Source organism: Crocodylus porosus, unplaced genomic scaffold, assembly GCF_001723895.1.
Source record: "Crocodylus porosus isolate Cpor-Errol unplaced genomic scaffold, CroPor_comp1, whole genome shotgun sequence".
Lineage (NCBI taxonomy): Eukaryota > Metazoa > Chordata > Crocodylia > Crocodylidae > Crocodylus > Crocodylus porosus.
The window spans coordinates 23,696,549-23,723,769 of NW_017728913.1; the positions used below are offsets into that span (position 1 = coordinate 23,696,549).

At 44.9% G+C, this 27,221-nt stretch overlaps 1 protein-coding gene across 4 annotated transcripts in view; it reads left to right on the forward strand.

Moving 5' to 3' along the window:
- The window catches only part of CLCN3 (chloride voltage-gated channel 3), a 139,235-nt gene that overhangs the window by 71,889 nt on the left and 40,125 nt on the right, over positions 1-27,221 (forward strand). For 2 of the 4 annotated variants that reach the window (XM_019534607.1, XM_019534609.1), the window contains exon 1: positions 13,945-14,153. The exons of the other annotated variants lie outside the window; for them this stretch is intronic. In XM_019534607.1, coding sequence (XP_019390152.1) covers positions 14,075-14,153 — 79 coding nt within the window. In that variant the 5' untranslated portion in view covers positions 13,945-14,074. Of the gene's footprint in view, positions 1-13,944; positions 14,154-27,221 lie in introns of those variants that run through there. 4 annotated transcript variants of the gene reach the window in all.

Here is a 27,221-nt window from a genome sequence, read left to right on the forward strand (position 1 = left end):
CCAATCTCCCGGTTGGACCAGATTGACAACTGAGCCACCACCTAAAGACTGATGTTGTGCTGTGGTTTTAACCTGCAACGAGATAACCTTGGCCTTGGCCAGCCCTTGGCAGTAGGTTAATAAAGAATCATGGAGATGGGTCAGGTGTTGGGGGGAGGTGCAGCAAGTCCCCTCATGGGTTGACCCATAACAGTCTCAAAAGGGGTCAGACCTGAGGACCTCTGAACAGAATTTCAGACTTGGAAAAGTACCAATGGGAGGGCCTCAGGCCACTTTAGACCAGTTTTTTCACAAGTCTTCCCCAAATGGAGCTTAGTATCAAAGTTTTTCCATTCCACTTTACCCCCACTCAGAGGATGATTTGGGGGGTGGAGCTGGTATCAGATGGAAAGGGCCTTGCAAATGTGTTGGACCACCTGGCCAACAAAATGGGAGCCACGGTCCAAGTCCAGGGAAAGGGGTAGGCTGAAGCGGGGCAGCAGGTCAAAAAGAAGCTTTTTGGCCACTGTGAGGGCATCAGCTTGTCGGCAAGGGTATGCCTCAGGCCAACCGCTGAAAAGGCAAACAAAGACCAACTCATACTTCCAGGGTCCTGACCTGGGCAAATTGATGAAGTCCATCTGGAGATGGGAAAAGGGGTAAAGACCTAAAAGTCTGTGGAATGCATGTGGCTGGTGGGGTGATTAGCCAGGATGGTGTTGCTGACACAGCGGACACTGACGACAAAAATGGGCAGCCACAGCGGAAAAACCGGAGGCATACCAATGGCGATCAACTTCGGCTACCATCTCCCCTTTGGCTGAATGGGCCACTAAGTGGGCCATTTGAACCAAGAGGGACAGCAGGGCCCTGGGAGCTACAAGGTGACCAGACGGGTGCCGCCACAAGGAGTTGGAGTGGAGAGAGCAGCCCACGGAGATCCAGGCATCCTTTTTGGCATCTGGGGAGACGGGGGAAGAAAGGTAGAGAGCAGCCTGAAGGACCGGAGCCGAGAGTTCTGAAAGGGTGGCGGTTTTGGCCGCGGCGTCCGCCCTATCATTTCCCAGAGATACAGGATCATCAATAGCAGCATGTGCTTTGCACCATAGAACAGCAAGAGTGGAGGGAAGGAGACTAACATCCAGGTGAGCAGTAATAAGGTGATGGTGAGAGATGGGAGTCCCAGCAGAAGTAAGAAAACCTCGCTGCTCCCAGATCTGTCCAAAGGAATGGCTAGCACCAAAGGCATAGCGAGAGTCTGTATAGATATTAGTAGATTGTTCAGTGGCAAGGTGACAGGCACAAGTGAGTTCAGCAGTTTGAGCACTAGTAACAGAAAGAGGAGTGGATTCAATAGTAGTATGATCGGAACAGACAGCATAGCCGGCTTGGAGAATGCCGTGATTATCTTGAAAACAGGAGCCATCAACGTAGAAAATGAGGTCAGGGTTAGTCAGAGGGGTATTAGAAAGATCAGAATAGGGAAGAGAAACAAAGTCCACAAGCTGAGTGCAGTCATGGAGTTGGCCGTCTGAGGGTGAAGGAAGAAGAGAGGCAGGATTGAGGGGATCACAGCGGACAAGGCTCACGTGGTCCACAGCCAAGAGAACCACCTCATAGTGAGTTAGATGGCCAGGGGACAGGTGCTGAGTCCTGCCGCATTGGAGGAGGGTGAGGACAGCATGCGGGACAGCAACAGTAAGGGGGTGCCCAAGGACAAGGTGGTCAGTTTTAGAAACCTGCAGAGCGGTAGCAGCAACGGCACAAAGACCAGGAGGAAACCCGGAAGTGACTGGGTCAAGGGAGGCACTATAGTAAGCAATAGTACGGTGCGAGGAGGGTCTGAAAGGCTGAGTCAAGACACCAGAGGCAGTGCCCTGGTGTTCATGGCAGAAGAGGGTGAAAGGCTTAGAATAGTCAGGCAGACTGAGAGCGGGAGAAGAAGAAAGGGCTTGTTTGAGCTGACAGAAGGCAGATTCATGGACATCTTCCCAGGGTAGCAGGTCAGGGGAAGAGTCACAGGTGAGAAGGGTGAGAGGTCTGGAAAATCCAGAATAATTAGGAATCCACTGTCGGCAGTAGTTGGCAGCACCTAGAAAACCACAGAGTTGGTGTTTAGTCAGCAGGTGTGGGAGGGAAAGAACAGCAGAAAGACTATCAGGAGACAGGTGATGGGTACCGTGAGAATAGTGTACCCCAGATAGGTAACAGAAGTCTGACAGAATTGGAGCTTAGAGCGGGAGGCTTTGTGGCCTCGCGCTGCAAGTTGTTTTAAAAGGGTGACAGAGTCAACTTGGCAATGAGGGAGGGTATCAGAACAAAGGAGCAAATCATCTATGTATTGGACTAGCACAGAATCATGAGGCAACTGGACTGTATCAAGGTCAGACTTGAGAAGCTGGCTATATATGGTGGGCGAGTCACGAAAACCTTGAGGCAGACGGGTGAAGGTGTATTGCCAGCCCTGGTATGTAAAAGCAAATAAATATTGAGAGTCAAGGTGAACTGGTATAGAAAAAAAGGCATTACAGAGATCTACCACAGAAAAATAAAGAGCAGAAGCAGGTATTTGAAAAAGTACAGTGGCAGGGTTGGGTACCACAGCTGTCAAGGGAATCGTAAAATTGTTAATAGCACACAAATCTTGGACAAAACGAAAAATAGGGAACCCCTCAGGTGTGCACTTCTCCTTCTTTCAGACTGGAAGGATCGGGGTATTACAACACGAATAGGTAGGTACAAGGACACCCTGTTCTAGGAGACCTTGTATTACAGGAGCGATGCCACTGAAGGCAGCAACTGATAGCGGGTATTGCGGGATTGATGGGGGAGACACTCCTGGTTTAACCTTGATAGAAACTAGGATAGCACCCTTGAGAAGTCCCACATTGGTTGTGGAGTGAGACCAAAAGGACTCAGGAAGGTGAGCCAATAGTTCCTGTTGCAACGAGGAAGAATTGGGCTTGGGTTCCTGTTCCATTAGTGTCATCATCAAGGCCGGAATTTGGGTCTGGGGTAATGTGAGGAAGACCCCATCTGGAGAACAGTGAATTGTTGCCCGCAATTTGCAGAGGAGCCCTCGCCCCCAACAGATTTACAGAGGCACAAGGACTCAGCAAAAAGGCATGTTGCTCAGTAAGGGGACCCTAGGTAAACGAAAGTGTAACAGGGTGGTCAATGGGCTGATCCCCAATACCTACAGCAGTGATTACTTTACCAGAAATGGGAATCTTAGAAACAAAACCAGAGCTAAGCATAGACAAAGAAGCACCAGTGTTGACAAGAAAGGAAACAGTTTGTCCTCCCACAGTAACAGGTATCGTAGCATCTAAAAAAGTAGAAAGTAAAGAGGCTAGAATCTCCGGGTCTTCTTGGCTGTCCTAATGCTGATTTTCAACTTCGAGGGACTGGCGAGGAGCTGGTCCGGGCGGTGGAGCTTGGTGGGCGCCTGGCTGAAATGGAGGGGCACTAGCTGAGAGTGGGGGCCCCCGAGGTTTATTCGGGCACTCATTCTTCCAATGGCCTTTTTTCTTACAGTAGTGGCAGACATCATTGCGAATGTCAGAGGGACTGGGTGGTTGGGCCAAGCGAAATGGTCCCGCAGGGTGCCATGATCTGGCGCCACCCTGGAGATCTCTGATTTGCAAACCCATCAGTTTGTCCTGAGCCTTTGATTTTTGCTGTTGGGCTTTAGTATAGAAGTGAATGGCAGCAGCCAAAACTTCAGCGAGGGGTTTAGTTTCTCACCCGATCACGGTGTTTTGCAGGGACTTGGAGATCCTAGGTAACAGCCCTAAAACAAAGGTCTGAATAATCATGGCAGGGAGGCTAGTTTCTGGGTCCTGACTGCCAGAACGTGCCTTAAAGGCTTGGACGAGGCGAGAATAGTAGTCAGCAGGATGTTCTTCTGGCTTTTGCTTGCAGATGGAAATTTTGGACCAGTCTGTTTTTTGTGGGGAGACCCTGGGGACAGCCTCAAGGACCTGTTTATAGAGGTTCAGCAGATGGTCTTTGCTGGGGTCTTGAGGAGGCCAGTTGGCTGCTTTAAGGAGGGTGTCTTTCTGGTCTCTGGGAAGAAGACCACTGAGGAGCATCTGAATATCGCTGTGGGTCGGCTTATAAACCTTAAAGAGGGTTTGGAGTTTTTGAACAAAGCCGGTAGGGTCATCACGGAGTTTAGGGAAGGTAGTTGACCAAGAGATGATTTGTGATAGTGAGAAGGGGACATGGACCACCATGGGTTACCCCCCGGCACAGGGTATTCTCGAAGGGGATACTGTGCCCCAACAAGCTTTCCGCCCCAGCGAGTCTTCCTTACAAGAGTCCTCTGACAGTCTACCTCGGTGATAGTGTTATTTCAGTTCCAGAAAGTCAATTTGACCGGGGTATTCTGCTGGTCTAGGGAAGCTGAATGTATGGTCCACCTGTCTTGAGGGTCCAAGGGGATGTCAATTTCGAACTGGTCCCCCGTGGGAGAATCAAAAGTGACGGTGGTAATGGGAGACGAAGGACCCCAGGGGTAAGTGTTGGTGGAGTTGCCGGGAAAGCCAGCGTGGTGGACGCAGCAGCGCCTAAGGCCATGGGACTGGTGGGTGGTGGCGGAAGCGGGACCCAATGATCCAGCAAATCGTCTTGAGGTGGGTCATCTGGTGGCGGAGGCAAAGCGGGATAAAGCCTAGCTGGATACGGTGAACAAGGGGCAGACGGAGTCGGCCCTTGACGCTGGAGATCTTTAACCTGATTCTGAAGGTGACTGATCTGCTTCTTAAATTTTTCTTCATTATCCTTATAGGAAGCCACAAGGGAGCGCTTATGGTGCTTTTCGGACTCATCTTTCCATAGGTACAAGGCTTCCATTTGAACAGGGTGCTTGCTTTCCAAATTTTCTCGGAGATGTTTGAGGATATGATGATCCTACAACCCATCTAGGGGCCAGCGCAATTTGGGTTCACCGTTGGTATACTGGTTCCATTTAATTAAGTACTGCATTGACTGGGGCCCATATTTCAGATACATAAACTGGGCATGATCCCACGGCGGGACCTTGAAGGTTCTGCTACCCATTGTCACACCTAGGACTTACTGACACCGAAACAAGCAAGTACTCACCCTGGCCAGGGATTTTTCCAGAGCCAAACAGACAGATGGTAGATAAGGGTCTGGAGTGTTGAGGCCGCAGAGCCGAAGAACGGAGTCGAGGATAGACTTCTTGGAGCGACGAAGTTGAAGAGCCAAGACAAGGGTCCTATTCAGGGCTGTCTGTGTGAGGACACCTCTTGGGCGAGTCCCCAAGATGATGAGGAAATTCAGACAGGATTACTGTTTGGCTATCAGAAGCACTTTATTTTGCATGGACACGAGAGAAAAAGCAAGGGGCAGCTAATTCTCAACAAAAGCAAAGTGCAGACTTCTTTATATACTGATAAGTCACATAGAGCCCCATAACATATTCTTGGCAGTCTGACAGCGACTCATCCTGGTGTCTTGCTGAACCAAGCTGTCTCCTGATAAGCTTATCCTGAAGGCCGCTCTGTTGTTCCTGCTCGGCCTTCACCAACATCTCCCACCCTGTCCCGACACGTATACACTCCTTTCAGTACTTTTCCATTCCTCATCAGAAGCTGAAGGCAAGAAACAGGAGAAAGGTGCTAGTAACTGAGAACCAGTTAGTGAGGGAAGAAAATACACTCACTGTTGCACATAGAGGCCATATCTACATGTGCGCTTTAAGGTGTAGTAGCCTATTTTACTGCACATGTAAGCATTATGTTTAAAGCGTGCAATTACGCTAATGCACAGTAAAATAGGCTACTGTACATAAGCATTATTTTAAAAACGTGCATTTTCGGTTTTAAACACATTAGGCTGTTTTTTAGGGCAGCCTAATGCGCATTTATTTAGTACCTCACACTGAAGGTACTAAATTTAATGCACTTTAGGAAAAGTGAATTAATGCGCCCAGAGATAGTAGATCTAATTTATTTTTGTAAACCCTTCTACCTAGCTAGAACTGCAAAAGTAAGAGGTTTTAATAGGAATTAAAAGGTGACCTGGTTTGATTTTTTTTTTTTATCATTATTATTATTATTATTTGTTAAAAAAAAAAAAAGATGTATCCAACAGGTGCAAGGAATCATTTAATGTAAGGGATTTTATTTCTTCATCATAAAGCTTGATCTCTAATCTAAAAAAAATGGACAACTCACAACAGGAACAGTGAAGAGAAAATGGATGGTAGCAAGCCTCTTCTAGTTGAAACCAAGAGTTCTGAGGTCTGAATTGTGCTGTAGAAGTTGTAAAATCAGTCCTTAAAGACCCACTGGATGTTGTCTTCTCTTTTTTCTTCCTTGCCTTTTTATTCTTCCCTCTCTGTTCTGCTTTGCATCTCCTGTTTCCTTATTTGTCTCATTTATCCCTATCTTCTCCCCCGCCCAGCACTCAATGTTCTAACAGGCAGCAGAGTTGCTCACTTCTTCCTTATGGCCAAAGGTAATCCATGGAAGATTAAACAATGCTGTTATGTCTGAATATTAATTATAAATAATAGGTAAACACCATACTGTGCCTTAATCCACTGTTTAGTTGGGATTTGACTCTTTGACAGTTGACAAGTGAATGAGAGGGACAATGTATTATGTTACTGCTATAAATTATATGTAATGTAATGTAATATATATGAACTGTAAAGGCAGCAAAGAAAACCACCTACTGAGTGCCACCTGGGTCAGGGCATTCTGATTAGGTTTGATCCAATATATAATTCTCAGCTGTGAGCAGTGCTACTCACATTAATTGATTGGTGTTAATCAACACAACAAATAAAGCATACTATTATCAAAGATTTATTAGTGTGACTAAAGCTGATCACACAAGAAAAGCTGACATCTTGGGTTTTGTAGTTTGTATAATAATGAATAACCCAGGCTATAACTTTGAATCGTGTAACACCTTAACCTGCTATTTTTCACAGCATGACATTAAGGAATGTAAAACACATGTTGATCACTTAAATTGTGTTTTCAGGACTATTGTGTTTATTATAGCAGGGCTACAAGCACTGTTGTTATGGTTACCTATCATTTTCCATTTTAAGACCATTGTTGCAACCTTCGCTTAAACCCCTGCCACCATTCACCACGTCCACTGGACCGTGGATTCTGTGCACTGCTAGCCACACCCCTGAACTCACTGGCCCACTGGTCAGTGATGGAATGGCTCTGGGAGCCAGATTTGGCTTGTGGCATAAACTAATTTGCTCTGCAGTAAAGCATCGCCAGTTCCATGTGCAGTAAATTAATTAGCTGTGCTATAAGATAGTGCTGTCCCCAATGTGTAGATGGTGACAGGCTGGCCAGGTTCTGAGGGTGCTAAAGTGTTGGGGTTGCCTACCACCTAGCCTGCACTTTAGTATCCTTGTGCTCCATGTAGTCCCTCTGCTGCTCTTTGCCACCACCCAGAGCCTGGGGTTGACTACCCTGTCCCTTGCCAGGCCAGGTCTGCTCTGCCTGAGCTTAATTTACTGCTGTCTCAGGCACACATGTAGACGCTGTGCCTGGGAGCTGTTAACTGTGGCTCAAAAGAGCTCCAGAGTGTATTGCATTGCCTTAATAGCATATGTAGATGTACCGTGTATGTTGCAGTACCTGACTTTTCAAGGTCTTGTCCATAGGATGGAATCCAGGGCCTTGAGTGACATGCCTGCACTTGATACATAATATAGGGGGAGAAATACGTGCCTCAACATAAGATCCACAAAACTCTGACGCTGAGCAAGGAACTGCTTATTGTTGTCCAGGGATGAAAAAAACTCACCTGCAACCCCAGGCTGGATATGGACTGCAAGGCATCTCACAGGCTAGATCTGGACACAAGGGAGCCTCCCAGGCTGGATCTTGACCTGGCAGCACAGGGATTAATGTAGCCATTGCTTGCGTCTTCATCCCTCCACTGTTACTAGGGTTCCAGGAATTTGGTGGGAGGCCCCACCCTCAAATTCCTAGCCTCTCTGGGAGTTTTAGAGAGGGCTGGATGAAATGGTTCAGTGGGCAAAATCCAACCTTCAGGCCCAGAGTTTGATGCACCTGCTGTAGGAAATGATTAGAATGAGGGTTTCCGTAAATCGCACCCACTTGGCAACATTTGCACTTTAGAGCTACAGGGAAGCACCTTCCTCTACTTAACGTTACACTGCTCAAATCCCTGCATGCAAAACAGCTGTTTTTTCAGGTCAAGTTCTTCAGTGGAAACCTCAATTTTGAAGAATAATAGGGAAATGATCAATAATAATTTTTCTTCAAATGTAACCAATACAGAAGCTTGTAGGGTCTGTCATTCTGTGCTTGAGATCATTGCCACCTTCAGAAAGACCATTTTTTGTTCCAAACTTTAAAATGATTTTAACTCTAAGTAATTAATGGAGCCACAAATCCTCAAAAATCATTCTCTGCTCCTACAAAGTGAAATAATTTGGGAGAGGATTTGTTGTATTCTTCATGTTTAAAAACGTGAATCTCTGGTTTAAAACTCATATTTAAATAGGCAATGCTTCTGTAGTTAAGGAACCTCTGCCATCTTCTATGCTCTGCAGACAATGTGATGCTTCCCTTCCTCTTTCTCTGGTCTCTCACTACAGCACGGAGTGATCACCATCTCCCCTGATATTTCTTATATTCATTCCCTTGCCCCCGACCTGTTCCTAGATACTGCTTCTTTTCAGATCTTGACTGTCATTTTCTCTATACTCAATACATGTTAATGGTGTGCCATATTCATAAAGATTTCCAAAATGTTGGATTTAAGGGCCCTGTCCTGAAAAGATATATGTATCTGAATGCAGTTGGTCCAATAAAAGATGTCACCACAAGAATTCTTGCCTCGCAATCCTGACAACACCATCATCTCTGCACGTGTATCTGAATAACATTTCACACCCACTGGGAACAATGGGACTATTCATATGTGCAAAGTTTTTCAGGTATGTGAGATTTTCAGGATTAAGGTTATAGTGTGTAATCTTGATGAAATTTCTTTGAGAACATGCGAGTCTGTTGGCCATATGCGAGGTGTTTAAGACATTTTTCTTAAAAGCACTAAATGTCCAAATCACTATGTTTAAATATAAGGCTTTTACAAGTGTCTTGAAAGGAAGAGAATGCTAAAATTGGTTATTGTCTGGTCTTATTAAGGTTACATTTGTACCCTGTGTAAGTCTTAATATTGCACACTGATTTCAGAGTTCCTGAAATCTAGGAGGTAGGCAACATAGCTTCCTAACTGCATTTATCCTCAAGATGTAAAATGATAGGAAAAAGATACTCTTTAAGAAGAGGTAAAATTATTTTACAGAGAAAGGCAGATTGCTGTTTATAATAATCTTCAGACCAAGCAGAAAAAAAAGAAACTTAAAAACCTCCAATTTAATATGCTCTTTTGGGAAAGGGCAATGTCCCTGCCATATTTTAAGTCACAGTGGCATGCGTTACATCTTGCTCCTTAAAAAAAACCCTTCCATTGTGTTGGAGGGCAGGGAAGGGAACATACAGAATGATTATGAACAATGGGAGTGCACAAATCACTGGTAATTGAGAAGGGAAAATGAGCATACTGCTTTTTAAGGCAATACAAAAAAAAGGACTGTATTTGGCAGCCAGGCTATAAGTAGCTACCTAGGAAGAGCTGTTAACCTTTAGTATAGGATAGACTTTTAGAATTTAATGTGCTAAGTGTAAAATGTCATCCATTGTAGGTTGTAGACCTTCTGTTTTACCCTCGCTGGTATTTTTTATTTATTGGATTCAGTCTGTGTCCTATACTTCCAGAAAAGATTTTATGCTACAGTACAGTGAACAAGTTGAGAAACCAACCCTTACTTCGTGTAAGAGCTGGTAACGAAGTTCTGCTGTCTCAATAGTCAAACATTCCAGTCAAAACCGTTATTTTCCTACAGTAATATCACTTCTAGTTCCACAACCTCTTTAGGACAAGACCAGCAGTAAAACTGATGCGTGCCCACCATTTAACATTCCTTCAGATATGGAAGTGAATTCATTAGTAATGATACATACGATATCAATGTGTCCTGTGTAGGTACTGTCACTGTTAAGGTAATTCATTATGCCTGCCGCTTAATAGCGTCTTATGAATGTTTTGTCAAATTATAGATCAGTCTTCCTTCTTTAACAGCGTAACCCTGAAATTTGCTGAATGTGTCCAACTCCCAAATTCAGAGTGCTGAGCCTTTCTAGATTGGAACGTGAGTACCCAGCTTCCACTTGAATCAGCTGCGCTCTGGGCAGGCAGCAAAAGGCACTGGGGGCAGAGGCTCTGCCCTGCCGCCACTTGTCCTGCTGTGGTAGGGGGCTGCAGGATGCGGGCACGACAGTGCTGGGAGTGGGGGCTATGCCCTGCTGCCACTTGCCCAACCAGGTGGGGGGGCACAATGCAGGCATGGCTTGCTCCAAGTGGAAGGCACTGGGAGGGGGGGGCCATACCCTCCTGCTGTTCACCCAGCTGGGGCAGGGAGGTGTGGGATGGTGCTGCTGTGCTGTTTCAGACAAGTGGTGCACAACAGCGGAAGCCACCCCAGCCTCTCTACACCTCCAGGACAAGCTGCAGCTTTGCCCTGTCGTGCCCTGGCTGGGCAAGCAGCAGCAGGGCATGAGGATGGGCACGTGGACCCAGATCAGGGAGGGCTGCAGGCAGGGACTATATGTAATTTTAGAGTGGCTGCAACCTCCCCATAGCCCCTGCTCCACTGCACTCTGAGGGGTGGCTGGAGCCAGGGCTGCGCTCCAGGCTGCAGCTGGGGCCTGCCTCCTGGAGTGCAGTCCTGGCTCCATCTGCACCACGGCATGCAGCCTGGTGGCAGGCAGCTGGGGCTAGCCTCATGGAGCGCAGCCTGGCTGAGCCTGCCCTGCATAGATCCAGGGCACATGCTTGCTCCAATGTTCTCCTGGCCTGCTGGTGCACTGCAGCACATACTGGTGGGAGCCCCCCTCTCCGAGTCCTGCGCCCCAATCCCTCCCTCACTGTGGGGGCATTGATCTGCCCACCACAACAGACTTACCAGTTGGAGGCAACTGTGTCCAATGTGGTCGAGGACTGCTGCCTGTTTAGTCTATGGCTGAATCTCTGAATCGGTGCTGAATCTTTTCCAAATCAATTTGAAGGCTTCCAACTTGATTTGGACCTTTTACTGGGTCTCCTGATTTGATTCGGATTTAAAGATTTGGCCGCTGAATCAGGCCAAATCTCCTCTAAATCAAATCAGCTACCGAAGCTTCACACAGTCGTAATGATTAGGAGCATACAGAAGCTTTTCTATGAGGAAAGGCTGAATAGGCTAAAACAGGGGTGCTAAACTCCTGGCCTGCTGGCCAGATTTAGCCCATTGAGCTCACTAAGTGTCTAGAAATTTGGCAGAAGGAGTGGTGGCAGTGTTTATTGCTGCTCCCCTGATGCCAAAATTGTTGACTTGTAGGGAGCCCTGGGGCTAGATAATGTGCCCTTGTATGCTAGATTGCACAAGTGCATGGTCATGCCCAGGTGTATGGGGTCAGTTCAGCATGCTAGATCACAACCATGGACTAACCCCACACTGCTCGTTGGCTTGTGGGGTCAGAATGCTGGGAACCACTGGATTAGGCCTTTTCAGCATAGAGAAAACATGACTGAGCCAGATCTGATCCACAGCCATGTATTGTATCATCAAGCCCTGTGTCATCTAGCATTGCTTCTCCACTGCCAAATTTCTAGACTGATGTGGAGCCCTGGACCCTGCATGCTGGATCTGGCACCTGATCCCAGCACACAGGGTCGCGGAGGCAGTGCGAGGCCACATGTCCCAAACCCAGTGTGTGTGTGTGAGTGTGTGTGTGTGTGTGTGTGTGTGTGGGAGGGGGTGGCATCAGCTTTCTGGGACCCAATCTTAGTGCTCTGAGACTAGTCGTGGAGGAAGGAACCAGTGACAGGCCCTCGGACACCAAACCTGGCACATGGGAGTGGGAGGGGGCAGTGCTGGGCCTCTGGAACCCAATCCCAGTGCAGTGAAGGGATGGTGTCAGGCTCCTGGGGACCAATCCTGGTGTATGGGGACAGAAAGGGGGTAATACCAGGTCCCAGGGTCTGATTCTGGCACAGGACGATCTGGCCTGAGGATTGGCTCCACCCCATTCATATGGCCCACAGGGCCAAAAGGTTAAGCACTGCTGATCTGAAATAATGAATCCTATGGAAAAATCAAATAGTAATTACTCTTTACCACTTCATGTAATACTAGACTATGGGACATAAAAAGACATCATTAGCAAGTGGGTTTGAAACTTACAAAAGTTTGTTTTTTTCCACACAGGATGTAGTTGTTAAATTCATTGGGACCGGATATTGTGGAGACTGATAATTTCAATAGGTTCAAAAGAGAATTAGACAGATTCATGCAATATAGATTCATCAATGGATGGGCATACAGTAGAAGGGTTGCAACCACCAAATTAGGACTTCCTAGGTCTCCAAATGCTAGAACCATTAAGGGAAGAGGGTCAGAAGACAGATAAATTTGGATAATATACTTTCCCTTAGCATCCATTCTGTACCACTGTGAGACAAACAGCGGTTGGCTAGATGGACCTGTTTTTTCACGTAGTTAGGCATCTCTTTTGTTCTTACAAATATTATAGTTATTTAGGTGTTTATTATATAATGTATTTTTATAGGGAGGGTGATCCTTTGAAAAACAAAGAAAGGATAGAGCGGTATGCATGTGTTTTCCTTATTAAAACAAAATTGTGGTATTGTTAGCCCCTGAATGATAGAAATTATGAGTCGAGCCCCAGAAAATTATGATGTTGGTCAAAAAAATGGAATTTTTTTAAAAAAAGATTATTTTGCTTTTAGTCTGTCTTTTTGTTTCGGAACTTCAGTACATACATATGGGTGCAAAAATTAGTGGGACCCACTCTTCTGTATTTATTAAAGTGATTTTGGACTGTGCTGCCTGAGCTTTTCCTTCACATCTCTGGCTTTTTTCCTGCTGTTAATTCTTGCCACAACCTTCCAGGTGAGTCTGGTCCCTTTGTCCTGTTTTCACATAGGCCTAGCTCCAGCCCAGTTCCAGCCCCACATAGGTTATAGTTATACCCTCGCACTAATACTAGTCTAACTTTTGCCCTTCCAGGGGCCTCTAGTTGGAGAGAGAAGCTGTATCGGGTTCCTTTCTCCTTTATGGCTTTGTGTAACTTCTTAGTGGCTGAGGGCTGCACACCCCTTGGGCTGTACCAGTGGGGGCTGGATGCTGTGGGGCCAACACCAGCAGGGCCAGAGGCCCCTTCCAAATAATTTTTTTAATATGATATCATAGCTCCAACTCCCCCCTCCTCCCCCAAAAGTCAATGATTATGGCTGGTGCCTAGTTGCCCCACTTTAGTTTTGCTGTCATAAGGTCATCTAATCCAGCCCTCTGCTTAAGGCAGGAACATTCCTATCTAACCCATTCTCATTTTGGGGGAGTCTGAAAATGTCCTCAGGTACTTTTGATTTGTCATTAAGCCATCATTACAATCCATGTTGGGGAACAACCTGCTGAATGACAGACAGATTTTATTAACTAGAATGAAGTTTGTCGCTATACATGTTGTCCTTAACATTTAAATGAACTTTAAGCATGTCTTTCTTTAATGTCATTAGGATTTTTTATTGGGATTTTATTGTAGAGAGGCAAGTATAAGGGCAAAAGTAGATGAGCAATTTTTGTGTTGTTGCAGTGTCTCTCTCAGTATTAATGGGGTGCCTTTTATTTTTTTTTTTAAACCAATTAATTCTGTTTTATTTTAAGCTTAGTCACCTTCAAGTATAACAGGCTCTGTAGATTAAGTCCGCTGTTCCGCCTTTAAGTGCTGCTAGATTGTAGCCACTAGCAACCAGGCTGCAATAATTTCCCTTTGATGACATCATCGACTGTGGAAGAACCCAGTTGCTGCGACAAGCCAGTGCACAGTCCAAATCCTGATCAAATATGGCAGCTTCCCAGCCGACTGCTCTTGTGTAAGAAATGGCTCAGTTGTTCTGAGCTAACAAAACGCTTGTTGTGTTTGTTACATTCATGGAAGTGTCTTCTGATCCTTATTTGCCATACGATGGGGGAGGAGACAACATTCCTCTGAGAGAGTTGCATAAAAGAGGTATAACAAATTGCTCTTGCTGTTCAGTTTCTTGTATGTTCGCATGTCTGCATGGCAGGTTGTTTTCAGGTTTGAAATAGAGCTATAACTGCTGTTTAAATACTTCATTGCTTTGTTTTGCTAGACTGACATGTTTATAGGAAAAGAATTCAATCCTTCCTGGTCTTTCTGCAGTCGTTGATTGTTTTCTCTGTGGGCAGATTAGTACTGCTTCAGATCACATCAGCTAGTGACTCCATCTTCAGTATGTGGCAGCATTTTTTTTTCTTCCTTCCTCCTAAACCTACTCTTCAGTTTAAAAAAAAAATCCTGGTTTTAGCTGACCAGGACCAAATTGGCAGGAATCTATAAAAGAAGCGATTGTTGCCTTTGCATAACGTAAATAGAATACGCTTTACATAGGGTGTTAAACTTTCTATATGTGCTTTCAGAGTTAACTCCTTGTTCCTTGCTGATATTTTTCAGGTTTAAAGGAATCACTATAAAAATATTATCTCGATACTAAACCAATAATAATGAGTTTTCTGAGAATACTGGACTTTGTTTTGGACACTTCGCTATTGCTCTTAGGGAAATAGATTTTTAAAAATCAGGTAATGTGATTTCCACTGTGGATTTAAAAAAAGAATCTTGCCATGCACTTTGATATGGCCACATATTTCCTGAATTACATTTAAAATCCAGTATGATGTATAAATATTTGATGCTGTATTAAAGACAGAAGGTAAGCTCCAGTAGAAATCAAATAAAATTGTGCCTTAACACTGAGACAGAGTCTCGATTGATGAGTCCTCTGTCTCTCAGCTCCACCAGGCTAAACATATTTATCCTAAGCAAGCAGGCCTTTCTTGTTTATTCTTTTCCTCTTTAAGTTGGCCAACATAAAACTAAAATATTTTCAGTATTTGCTGTTTTAGAATGCATTTGGTGATGGAATTTGAGAGTAGATAGCTTGAGAATGAAAGCTTGATTTATATAAAATGAATTGATTTTTCCATTCTCTACAAAGTAATTCTAAGTTATTCCTTAATTTTTTCGCTCAAGTTCTTATTTCTGTAGAAAATTAATTAGGTCATACATTTGTTTATTGAGCATTTGCAACAGTAACCTGTGTCAATGCTTTTATACATTGTCCTTTTGTGACTATATACAGTAAGGAGGAGCATTAGCCGTGTTGCCTTTCTTATGTAAAATGTGTTCCTAAAAAATTTCAATTTATTTATCTGCTACTATTACCTTTTGAGCACCAGTTTTCTTTGACCAAATCACCATTGTGTTGAATGTGCTGGCTAATTTTGAAGGCTAGTTTTTAGAAGTCAGGTGTGAGGATTTGCTGATGTCATTTGATCGTCTGTAGTATTGTTAATGCTTTTGGTTGCCTAATATCACAGTTTTATTTTGTAATAATTCTCTAAAGAAGATATAGGGATGAAAAAAGCCTTATTTATCTTACGTTTTGCATTTGCAAATTATGGGGAAGCAGTGAAACGTAGTAAGATGTTGTTTTCTACATGGTTTTTACTCAGGTTGGTTGATGATTTAGGATGGAGCCAAGGCATTAGAATTTGCAAACACCCACAAAGTTCAGTACTTCCATAAATTGTCGTTACTGGTCTCACAAAACAACCCCCCCCCCATGTTATTTGATGATGTACTGAGTACTGGCATCATGATGAAGTCTTTACAGCCAGCCAGAATATTGCTGCGTTTATATCATAATCACTTGCAGATATTCACTTGGTTGATTATCAACTATCTAAAAATACTCAGAAGTATATTCTTACCTCAAATGGTAGAGCATGTGTCTCTCATGGTTGGCAAAAATTTGCTTCTGGTCCCTATTGAGATTCAGTGGTAAAATAAAACACATATTTTCATCATCTTGGTATATAAAGGAGGCACAACATGCTAAGTTAAAATGGAAGAATGAAACTCTTGCATCTCATTGTGTTAACTGTCTTAATAGGCAAAAGTGCCAGGAAGTTTCTCTGTGTGAATTCTTAGGATGTTGTAAGTACTTAAATAAAAATTGGTGTTGATTTTTGTAAGCGCTTAAAAAATTGGTGATGATACAGTAATCGTTTTCTTTAATATGTGTTGGGAAGGTCAGACTTTTTTCATAATTGCTATATAGGATAACAGATATTTAATGATAACACAAAGAAACTGTTGACATGTGGATGTTGGGAGGAGAGTAATATCTGTAAAATTGATTCATGATTTTGTTTCATTTGTTAAACTCTAAGGCTAGGGACAGAAATTACGCATAAATTGGTACAACTGATCGGAAACCAGTTCAAACTGATAACACAACAAGGCTAAGGACAGACATTCAAAAAGCCGGAGCCTGAATTGATTCATTCTTTGCAGGTTAGTCTAACCTTCCTAAATTCAACCAATTTGCAAGTGAGCAGACATTTCCTCTGGACTGAGGAAATGCAGGCACATGCCTGCAGTCACTCAGGCCAGGCACCAGGGGGCACTAGAGCGCACCCTTGGCTGCAGGAAAGCTGTGCTGGGGACAGTATCCTGAAGTGTACTGGCTAGGGAGGGGGTTTAATTCCCCCCCTCCCAGTCCCATGGACCTGAGCCAGGGTCTGCCTGGTGCTCAACCTTCACTGCTGCAGGGGCAGGGGTGCAGCCAGATGCCAGCTGGCATGGCCCTATGAGGCAGAGGGAGCCAGGGAGAGGGTTTATTTTGCCCTCCTCCCACTTTGCCCCCAGGGAACTGCAGCTGGGGTCTGTCAGCCCCAGCCATTGCCACCGTCACCGATTGCTCCCTGCGTGGGGTGAGCAGCAGAATAAGCCTGCTTTTTCCTCCCTCTGCCAGACACTGGACAGAAGGGGGAATAACCCCCCTCCCTGCCCCTTTGCCTAAGGGGGCCATGCCAGTTGGCCTCTGGCCACACCTCAGCTTCTGCCACTGGAGCGGCAAGGGGGGAGTGACCATGACAGAGGCAGCAGCCCCTCTTATGGTTTCTTGAAGTGCAAGGCTCTTCTCAAAGCGGGTGGCTGTGCTGCTGTGTGGTCAGAGCTGCCGCAGCCTGTATGGGGCAAGCAGCAGTGCTAGAGGGGGCTTGGGGTGCTATGGCCACCCCTCCAAGCCCCAGTGCCACTGCTCGTCCCACACAGGCTGCAGCAGCTCTGACCACCCTGCAGTGCAACCCCCACACTGCTCCAGTGGCAGGGGCTGGGGCATGGCCAGCCGGCATGGTCTCCTTAGGTGAGGAGGCAGGGATGGGGCTTATTCTGCCTTCTCAGGGGACAATTGGCGGCAGTGGCCGGGGCTGGCAGACCCCAGCTGCAGTCATCCAGGGGCAGAGGGAGTGCAAGGGGAATAAATCCCATCCCTACCCTCTCTGTTTCAGGGGTCCATGCTGGCCAGCATCTGGCCATGCCCCTATCCCTGCCACTGCAGCAGTGAGGGGGAAGTGCCAGATGGACCCCAGCTCAGGTCCATGGGACAGGGAAGGGGGAATTAAACCCCCTCCCTGGCCAGTTCATTTCAGGCTACTGCTGGGGCCACGCCACCACCACTGGAGCAGGGAGCCATGCCTGGCAGGTTCATGCTGGTAGGACAGGGGAGGGATGGGGAAATGAACCTCTTTCCTGGGGGAGCCAGCATCTGGCCATGCCCCTGCTCCTGCCTATGTCTCCCACCTGCACCCCATGCTTCGACTAGGGCGCAGAGGGCCAGGGCCAGCTCTGCTCTGCTGGTGCAGACAGTCCAGCACAGGTCTGCAGAGCATGCTGGGATGCTGGGGGACTTTGACCAGGAAGGGTTCTGGGACAGAAGTTTCATAGACTGGTTTGAGCCCAATCAGTTAAGTCTGATACTACATGCAGCCAGGTTTATCTCAAACTGTTTTAAGCCATTTTGAAACTGGTTTATGTGTACTAAACTTATGTTCTATTACAGGTTTAAACTAGTTTCTGCTCACTTAAAGTGGTTTATGTGTAACTTCTGTCCCTAGCCCAGAAGTTCAGTGCAGATAAGCCACTTTCAAAATGGCCGAAACCAGTGTAAGGTAATCTTGGGTTGATGTAGTATCAGACTTACCTGTTTTAAGTTAAATCAGTTTATGGAACTTCTGTCCCAGATCCCCTCCAGATTCAAGTCAACTCACAGTCCCCTAGCATCCCAGGATGCTTTGCACCTCCACTGCCAGTCTAAGCCCAAGCTGTCTGCTCCAGCTAAAATGGGAGGTGTGCTCCAGTGCTCCCCCCCCACCCCCCAGCTTCTGGCCTGGGCCACTGCAGGCATGTGGCTACATTTCCAGAAACAAAAGTGAAACTAAAAGTGTTTATTAGTGCAATCTACACAGTTTAGACTAACCTGCAACTATTGAATGGATTCAGCCTCAGGCTTTTCGACTCTCTGTACTGAACCTAAACGACTACATTAACTCACTAAAAGGTGGTTGTATTTCAGCAATGATGAAGTGATTGCTTAACTCAGAGGTGTCTTTGAGGCTTAGCTTGCTAAACTCAAAGGTTTTATATTGGTAGTACATGATGAAATAAGTGACTGTATCATTTTGAATACTAAAGGTGAAATCCAGTAGTTTTCCTTAGGCCTTGCTGAACAAAGGCTCACTCCTTTGCCTATTCAATACACGTATACCAAGACACATCAACAAAAAATAATCCATTTATTTATTATATATTTCAATAGGTAGCTTTGATGCATCATTTTTTTTCCTTTGGAAATGTTAAGCCTGATACATCATAGAGACTGTCTTTAATTTGGCTTTCTCTGTTATACTCTTTACACAATATCTGACTCATAGCGCCAATCTCCCTTACCCTCTTGTGTCATCCTGAGATGAAATTAAAGAGACACCTGTCCACTTGAAATCTAGCCAATTCTAAAAAACCATTGGAACTACTACAAATATTCCTGAAAGGGGGTATCAGACACTGAAATGGGATTGCTTCTGTGTGTGAAGCCAAGTGCTTTTGTGAAGAACCATCAAGTACACAATGTAAACACATTGCAAAAGTGAGAAGAATCTTTGTTTCGATTATTCTCATTCCATTTCATTAACACTGTGGCTTACTATCAACAGTGATGTTTTTAAACATATTATTCAGTGTTTTATGGGATGACCAATTCCATTTAACCCTTACAATATTTTTAATTTTCTTGTTAGTTGCCATAAGCAATTAATAGTGACAGGTGTTTTGCCTAAGTACTATATGATTTCTGTTTATTATAACCTAATACCTAAAAGAATTAGCATGAAGTTAGCTATTTTTATTATTACTTTTACTTCTCATCACAGAATTCCTTACTTTTGTGTTTAGGCTTGCACCATTTTTATTGGAAGTCATTGGAAAAACTTGAGTTAACTTTTGGTAAGCATTGGCTCAGAATCTATGTGCACATACTACATGCACAGCAGCATATTTAAGAACTGTTAAAAGACCCTCAAGCAAAACTAATGAAATGATCTAAGCTTACTCTGGTGTAACTTGGTTTTTAAGTAGGAGACTTGAAGTTTATTATATGTGGAATGCCCAGTTTACCATAACATCTATGATTTCAGTGTTTTTATAAACCTGATACAATATAGTAACTCACAATATTATTGTTTCTCCATGTGTCTGAGGTACTCTTCATCTTGATATCTAAGTGCACCTCATATGGCTTAAATTGTACAGTATTCTTTAATTTTCATATTTGAGGTACAAAACTACCATGCTTCCCTGTTCCCTGAAGCTCAGTGCAGAAGATACAATAACTTAGGAAGAGTTTAAGTACATTCTTAATATAGAGAGGTTTACAGGGTCCTGTAAACCTCCATGTAAACTTTTTAAATTTTCTGTGGTTGCAACAATATTGGAGATGCTTGCAGATCACAAATTGCCCATAAACTATGGGATAATGCTACTTATTTAGGGATTATGATTTGGTATATTAAACAATCTAAATATAAAGCATATATAAAAATGTTAAGATTAAGGTTTACAGGAAGAGTTAAATTACCTACTATATGTTCCTTGTTCTATATTGTTGCCCACGGTTCTGCAAAGATCCAGGGATCCCTATCTATACCAGGGCTGTCCAACTGATGGTCTGTGGGCTGCATGTGGCCTTTAGGTTTCTACCTGGTCTCTGCTGCCCCTATTGTTTAGCTGTAGCAGCAGTCAGGGTCTCAGGACTCCTCCTCTGTCCCTGCCACCCTAGGAGGTAGAATGATGTAGCACAGCATGGCACAGCACAGCCTGCAGTGCCAGGGAAGCTGGCAGCCCAGAGTGCCCATGTGGTGAGGTGCCACAAGGAGATCCTACCAGGAGCTGAAGTTGTGGCAGGGTGGTGTGCCACTCGAAGTGCAGCAGGATGGAGGATCGCCTGCTCATGTGTGTGACACAGTATGGTGGGGGAGCGCCCACACACAAATGGTAGTGGGAGAATTTACCACAGGGGGCCACAGGCCACATATTAACCATGCAGTCCATGAGCCACATTCTGGCCCTTTGCAGGCAGTATTGTGGCCTGTGGGCTACCAATTGGACAGCACTGTCCTAAACAAAAGAACTTGTTTTTGTGCATGCTGAGCTGTATCCTTGCTTTAGGGTAGTGGTTCTCAACCTTTTTTTCCCATGACCCGCTGCTGGGAGCAGAGTGCGGTGGTGGCAGCAGCCTGGGGGCGGGGGAGCTCCCAGCACACGGCATGGCTTGTCTTCTGTGTGGGGCTGCTGGCATTGCCCCCGCAACCCTTCATTTGAGTCGTGACACGAGGTTGGGAGCCGCTACGTTAGAGCTCTTGAATATGGGCATGTCTAACTTCTTAGGGAAGGTGCATGAATTGGAAACTGAGAATTACAGCTGTTTTGTGATCTTGCAGTCACATAGCCTGGGAGACAAATGCAAACACTCTGAACTAGAATTTAACTTTGGAGATTTTATTGCTAGTAGAAGACTCATAAAAATAGTTGTTCAGGTCAGCGATAGGTGAGGATCTGTGAGGCCAAGCCAGAATGAATAGAAGAACCCTCAATATCCTGATCTGCGAAGAGGAGACCCTAGCAAAATTTAAACAGTTTTGAGGGATTAATTTATTTTTCAGTGGCTATCCCCCCTGTGCTGTAGGTGCTATAGCACTGTCCAGGGTCTCTGAGGCAGTGTGTGTTCAGGCCTCTACCTTGCCCACTCTCCCCTGCCCTTTTATTCCTAAGTACGACGTGTGCATAGAGATCTTATGCCATATAATTTGGCTTTGACACTTGACAGAATCCACTTTGAGATGGCCGAGGAAACTAGTTAAATAATAAATGATAATACTGACCCCTCTCTCTTTACTTTCCAGATAAACTTTATCCCTAATATTCTTTTAAAAAATGGAAGAAACCCCTTTGCTGCACCACAGACTCGATGGCGGAAGTGTTTCCCCTACCTAATACAAATATTGAATATTCCTGATATACATTTACATACTAAGAAGTTTTGCGCTTTTTTTTAATAAACTTTGTGGCACTGCCTCTTTTTCCCCCTTCATCCATTCTTTCACCATTTGCTCACTAGAGGTAGGAAATATAAACTCAATGGGTGCATCTACACAGTTATGGCACCTGAATAAACTGTGGATCAATTAACTCCAGAGCACTAAGCTCCAGTTTATTCAGGCGCAGCATGTGTAGCTGAGGCAGAGGAGCCCCAGTCAGTCTGCCAGTCCAGGGCTGCTCCCCGCGCCCAGCATGCTGCAGAGGGGATGGCTGGGGCATGAGGGAGCTTCAGGCAGGCAAGCCCCACACTGATGCTCTTTTGTGCCCCAGCCAGCTGGGCAGGGTTTACAGATGCACTGCTGAGGATTTTTTACTTGTAAATACAAGTACTATTCTACTGCAGAGTAAATTAGTTTACCCCCAAAGCGCATATGCAGCTGCGAGATGTTTACTGCGCAGCTAAATAGTCAGCTACACAGTAAATGACTTGTGTAGATGCGCCCACTGAGGGTTGCAGTCATATGGGATTTATTTTTGTGTTCTCCAATGCTGATCTTTAATCCTACATTTTAATCCCGCATATATTTTCCCTAGTTTATGTAGGGACATCGGCGGGGGGGGGCTTTCCCACATCCCTTTGAAAAGATGTACTTCAATACTTTTCCTATTTTTCATGCCTTGTTATGGACTCAGTTTCCTCTACTGAATCAAGCTTACAATATATTTTTAAAGTAGAAAAACTACAGAATTGTTTAGCATGAGGCTGTTGGTTCTGTTCTTACAAGTGTTTATAATGGTCCGTTGCTACTATTTCTTTGAAAAAATATAGACATATTTAAATACATTTTCAGTTTCCTTATGTCTCCGTTGCTTGCAAGCTTAACAGTTCCCTAACACTATAGTTTTGGCCTGGTATAGAATTATATACAAACAGACACAAAAAAATCTATCTGTTAAATTCATTGCACTTCAGGTGATCTTCCCAGCACTTTATGACCAGAAACAAACAAGTTAAACAAGGCCTTGGATTTCTGCCCTCCTTTCAGCCCCTTTGAATTTTAGCTTTCAGCAGGTTTTTGCTTATGTTAGGGAGGGTTAATCCCCATCTCCAGTGTAAACTGGTTACTTTGTTTTTTGGCAGCCAGCCAGTCACGCAGCTGCATTTTTCCTTTTTTTTTTTTTTTAAACTGGGGAAGAAACATTAATGAAACTTCCTCCATTTCTAGTAGCCAGAAGAATAGTAACTCACCATTTTTCAGGGGTTGGTAGTCTTCTTTGGGTATTGTCCATGGAAAATAGGGATAGGTGGGAAGTGTTATTGCACAGTAGATGCTTACAACATTATTTTACCACAAGTAATAATATCCATAAGAAGTTTCTTATAGTGCATAACTTCTAAGAAAGACTATTATACAGACAGAGTACTTTATTTGGGAGACCTGGGATCCATGACTGGCTTTACAATGGGGTGTTTTAATTTCCTTGTTTCTAAAATGGATAACAAAATATACCCACATTTTATGTATCCATATCTGGATGGATAGTAATTAATGATTATTAAATTTAATTAATATTCCTATATGGGCTTATGGCAGGCAGGTGGTCCAAACTTTGTGCCTCAGAGAGTACTAACACTTAACTGGAGCCTGAACAATGTAACTTATTTGCATAAAATTAAGTAGATGATGCGTTATGTTCTGATTGGGATGGCACAGACATTCTTTCACATATGGTCATCATGGGTTCACACAGGATTTACAAGTGAAGGGATTTTTGGTTTTATAATTTCCTGGACCTTGATAATTATATAGACCCTACTTGAGCCATTCCTCTTTTATGGTACCTTTGCAGTTTTTCCTGAAACTAATTGTGCTTTTCCAGTACCTGATAAGTGACGTTGAATGATTGCTCAGCTACCATCATGACAGGCAGCATTCTAAAAACCTATGTAAATATAGTTTGCATGGATTGAATATACAGGAATGCTGCATACAGTGTAGCTATGAGCCTCCCTCTGCTCAGCATTATATGTACTTTATACTTTATGAGCAAGTAAAGAGCTGGGCGAAAAAAGGAAGGAGAGTTGTAAAGCTTGTGGTGTGGAAATAAGGAGTGGTTGTAAAAATGCTTTCTTCTGTGTGAAAGAATATTTACTTTTAAGTTGCAGTCCTTTCCTCCCCTCTGTTTTCCTGTCCCCTGTTTCAACTTGCAAATCAGTTTAAACTGAATCCATCAAGGTCTGCTGTGCAAACTCATGTCAGGGAATGTATGAACAGGAACCTGCCAGCTTCTGAGCAGTGGCAAAACTAATGGGGGGACCTGTCAGAACTTTTCCTTTCTCTAGACACTGGACAAGTAGGCCCATGAAACCTTCCCACACCAGGATACTTGAGGTGGAATCTACAGTCTTCCTTCATTGATGGAAGCCCCCTTTGGCCCCTAGAAGGGTAGAAGCAGCATCACGGAGAACTGGCCATGTCTAGACTATGAACGTAGGTTGTGTTTAAAACTTTGCTTGCCAATATGTTTTAACTATTTTTACTGGTGCTAACCCCTATCTGGGCTAGTCTTTTTTGGCTAGGGACAGAAATTACGCATAAGTGTCTGGAAACTGGTTCAAATCTGTAACACAACAGAAATTCAGTGCACATAAACTGCTTTCAAAATGGCTGAAACCGCTTTAAGAGAAACCTAGATGGATGTAATATCAGACGTAACTGATTTAGGTGAAATTGGTTTATTGAACTTCTGTCTCAGATCCCTTCTAGATTCAAATTAACTCGCAGTGCCCCAGCATCCCAGGATGCTTTTTACCTTTCCCTGCAAATCCCCTCCACAGGTGGGCAGGCTAGCCTTGGCCCAAGTTGTCTGCTCCAGCCAAGCAGGAAGATGTAGCATCCTCCCCTCTCCCCTCCATCTTCTGGCCTGAGCCACTGGAGGCATGTGGTTGCATTTCCAGAATCAATAGCGAATGTCTGTTCACTTGCTTATCAGTTCAATATATGCAGCTTAGACTAACCTGTGAAGATTGAATTGATTCAGCCTTGGGCTTTTTAACTGTTTCTACTTAGCCTTTTAAAAATATTGGTTAAAACTCATTCACTAACGTTAAACGAATTACTTATGTCTTTATTGTAAACACAGCCTTCAGAACGTGCTTTCAAAATCTCCTGATAATATACCAACTGTAGAGAGCTAGGAAAGGGCAAAAGAGAATGAGGATCAGGGTCCTGAGGAGGAAATGAAACACCTTACAGACAACACAAAAACATGTTATCTGTTTCTGACTTAACTGATTTGGCTCAAACCAGTTTATGCAATGTCCGTCCCAGACCCCTTGCTGGTTTAAAATAAACTAGACTCCCCAGTAGGTACAGCAGGGTCTTCCTGGCTTCCCTCTGCCCCCCCCCCCCCCGCTTGCTGCTCAAGCAGGAATTCCCCCCTCCCTCCTGTCTCCCACAGCACAGACCCCAGCCCCATGGGCCCTAGGCTAATGCTGAGAGGTATCTGTGTGTAGTTGTCTCCAGACAGACAGAACAGTGACCGCTTAGGGCTTTTTGGAGCTAATCAACAGGTCAGCTAGCAAGCTGTTTAAGAAGAGTTTAAACTAATGGAGAGAGGCTAGTATTTTGCTGACAGGGTGATAAACACTGTTATCAGTCCCCTGCTGGCTCCCTTGCCTGTCTGTTTGTTGCAGACAATATAAAGAAGCAGGGAGAGGGGAATTGAAAAGCTCCGTACCATCAACAGATGCATGCACTGCACATACCCCCTTGCCTCAGAATGCTAGCAACACTCCCGCCCCTTGAGCAGCCAGCAGGGAAAAGCCTGGGATGGTGCAGGAAGACCTTCCTAATCAGAGGTCCTGCCAGGGCCTGGCCATGCCTCCCTCAGCTCAGTTCCCTGCAGAAGAGAGGACTGCTCTAACACCCCAGGCTTCTAGCCTGAGCCACTGCAGGCATGTGCCTGAATTTCCTCAGTCCAGAAAGAATGTCTGTCCAGTTAGAAACTGGTTCAGCCTAGCCAGGTTAGACTAACCTGCAAAGATTAAATCAATTCAGGCTCAGGATTTTTGAACATCTGTCCCTAGCCTTTCTGTCTTATTCATTATTATGGTGCTAAGGGGCCATCCAAAAGTGAGGCCTATTTGGGCTGGGACTGTCCTGCCCCAAAGGGGTTGCAGCTTAAATAGGCAAAACTAACAAAGATTGGGGGTTAGAGGCATAACATACAGAGCGAACGTGATGGCAGCAAACTTTGTGAGAACTATTCAGCATCTTTCATTTATTCTGTTGTTTAACTTGGTGAGTTTGTAGGGACTAGAGACCAAAGGGAGGGAACACGAAGTGGTGGGAGCAGAAAGCCAGTCGGAACAGATAGGAGAGCGTTTGGAGGGAAAATGAAAGAAAGTGATTGAGTGATGTCCTTAATACCTGTCAGTCCCTGGTTGGACTGCTTTCTGCTTCAGGACGAGAGGAGTGTTTCTTCACTGGAAAGGAGTTTTAGATTGATTTTTTCCACTTTAATCAGGTAATGCTATTCCAAAAGCAATTCATCCACAGTGCTTGGTTATACTGGTTAAAGCGATTTCCCTAATGAATCATTGCATCTGTAAAGTAGTGAGCATCTTGAAGTAAATGCAGAGCACTCTGGGCAGACATGTAGTAGGACAGTGCTTTATTTTTATTCTTTATGCCTTTGGGGATGTTTCTTGTGACACGTTGTGGGATACCTGCTCCAGGCTGCTGGAATTCTGAGACACAGGATTGAATTAACAAATTCCAGTGATTCTTCTATTGTTACCATTGTTATTCATCTGTTTTTGTGAGCCAGCACCATATTAAGCTGCTGAGCACAGAGGGAGGGCTGCCGAGTCCTGTGATGTTGATGGCCAATAATACAAGAAAATTGCTGCTTGGGTGTCAGCAGATGAGCTGCTGAATGATTTCGAGGTGACTTGGGAGGCACTGTTGTTGTCTACATCACAGTAATGCAGGTGGAAGAGGAGGAGGAAATTGAATAGATACTTTTGTGTGGACTGCCATAGGTGGCAAAAGGCCAGGGCTAATGGGACTTAGCCCCCACAAATGCGGGAATGGGCTCCGGGTGGCTGCAGCAGCGGGGAAGGGGTGAGCACAGATTCAGACACTCGCAGCCCGGCTTGTGGATCATTGCCCAGCATGGCAGGCAAGTCTCAGTCTGTGAAGAGGAAGGGGTGGGAGGGGGCACGGATTGAGGCCCCCACAGTGAGGGAGGGAGTGGAGTGAACAGGGCCCTGGAGCACAGGGGGGCTTCCACTGCTTCATGCACCCAGAGGAGGCACAGGGACATGTGCCCCCCAAATTTGTGTGCAGGTGGAGGCAGGCTGCTGCTGTGGGCTGGGTTCTGCACCCTTCTGCCTTTGCCACTGCAGTGGGACCTGTGCAACACTATGTGCCAGCTGCTGCTGGGTGGGCAGGGTATGCAGCACAGCCCAGGAGTGGCAGGCACATAGTGTCACAGGGCTCTTGGTGCAGCAGTGGTGAGGCGCAGAGCCCAGTATGCAGTGGCAGCCTGCCTCTTCCCCACAAAGAAGGCACAGCAGCCCTCCTGGCTCTCTAGGGACCTAGCTGACCTCCT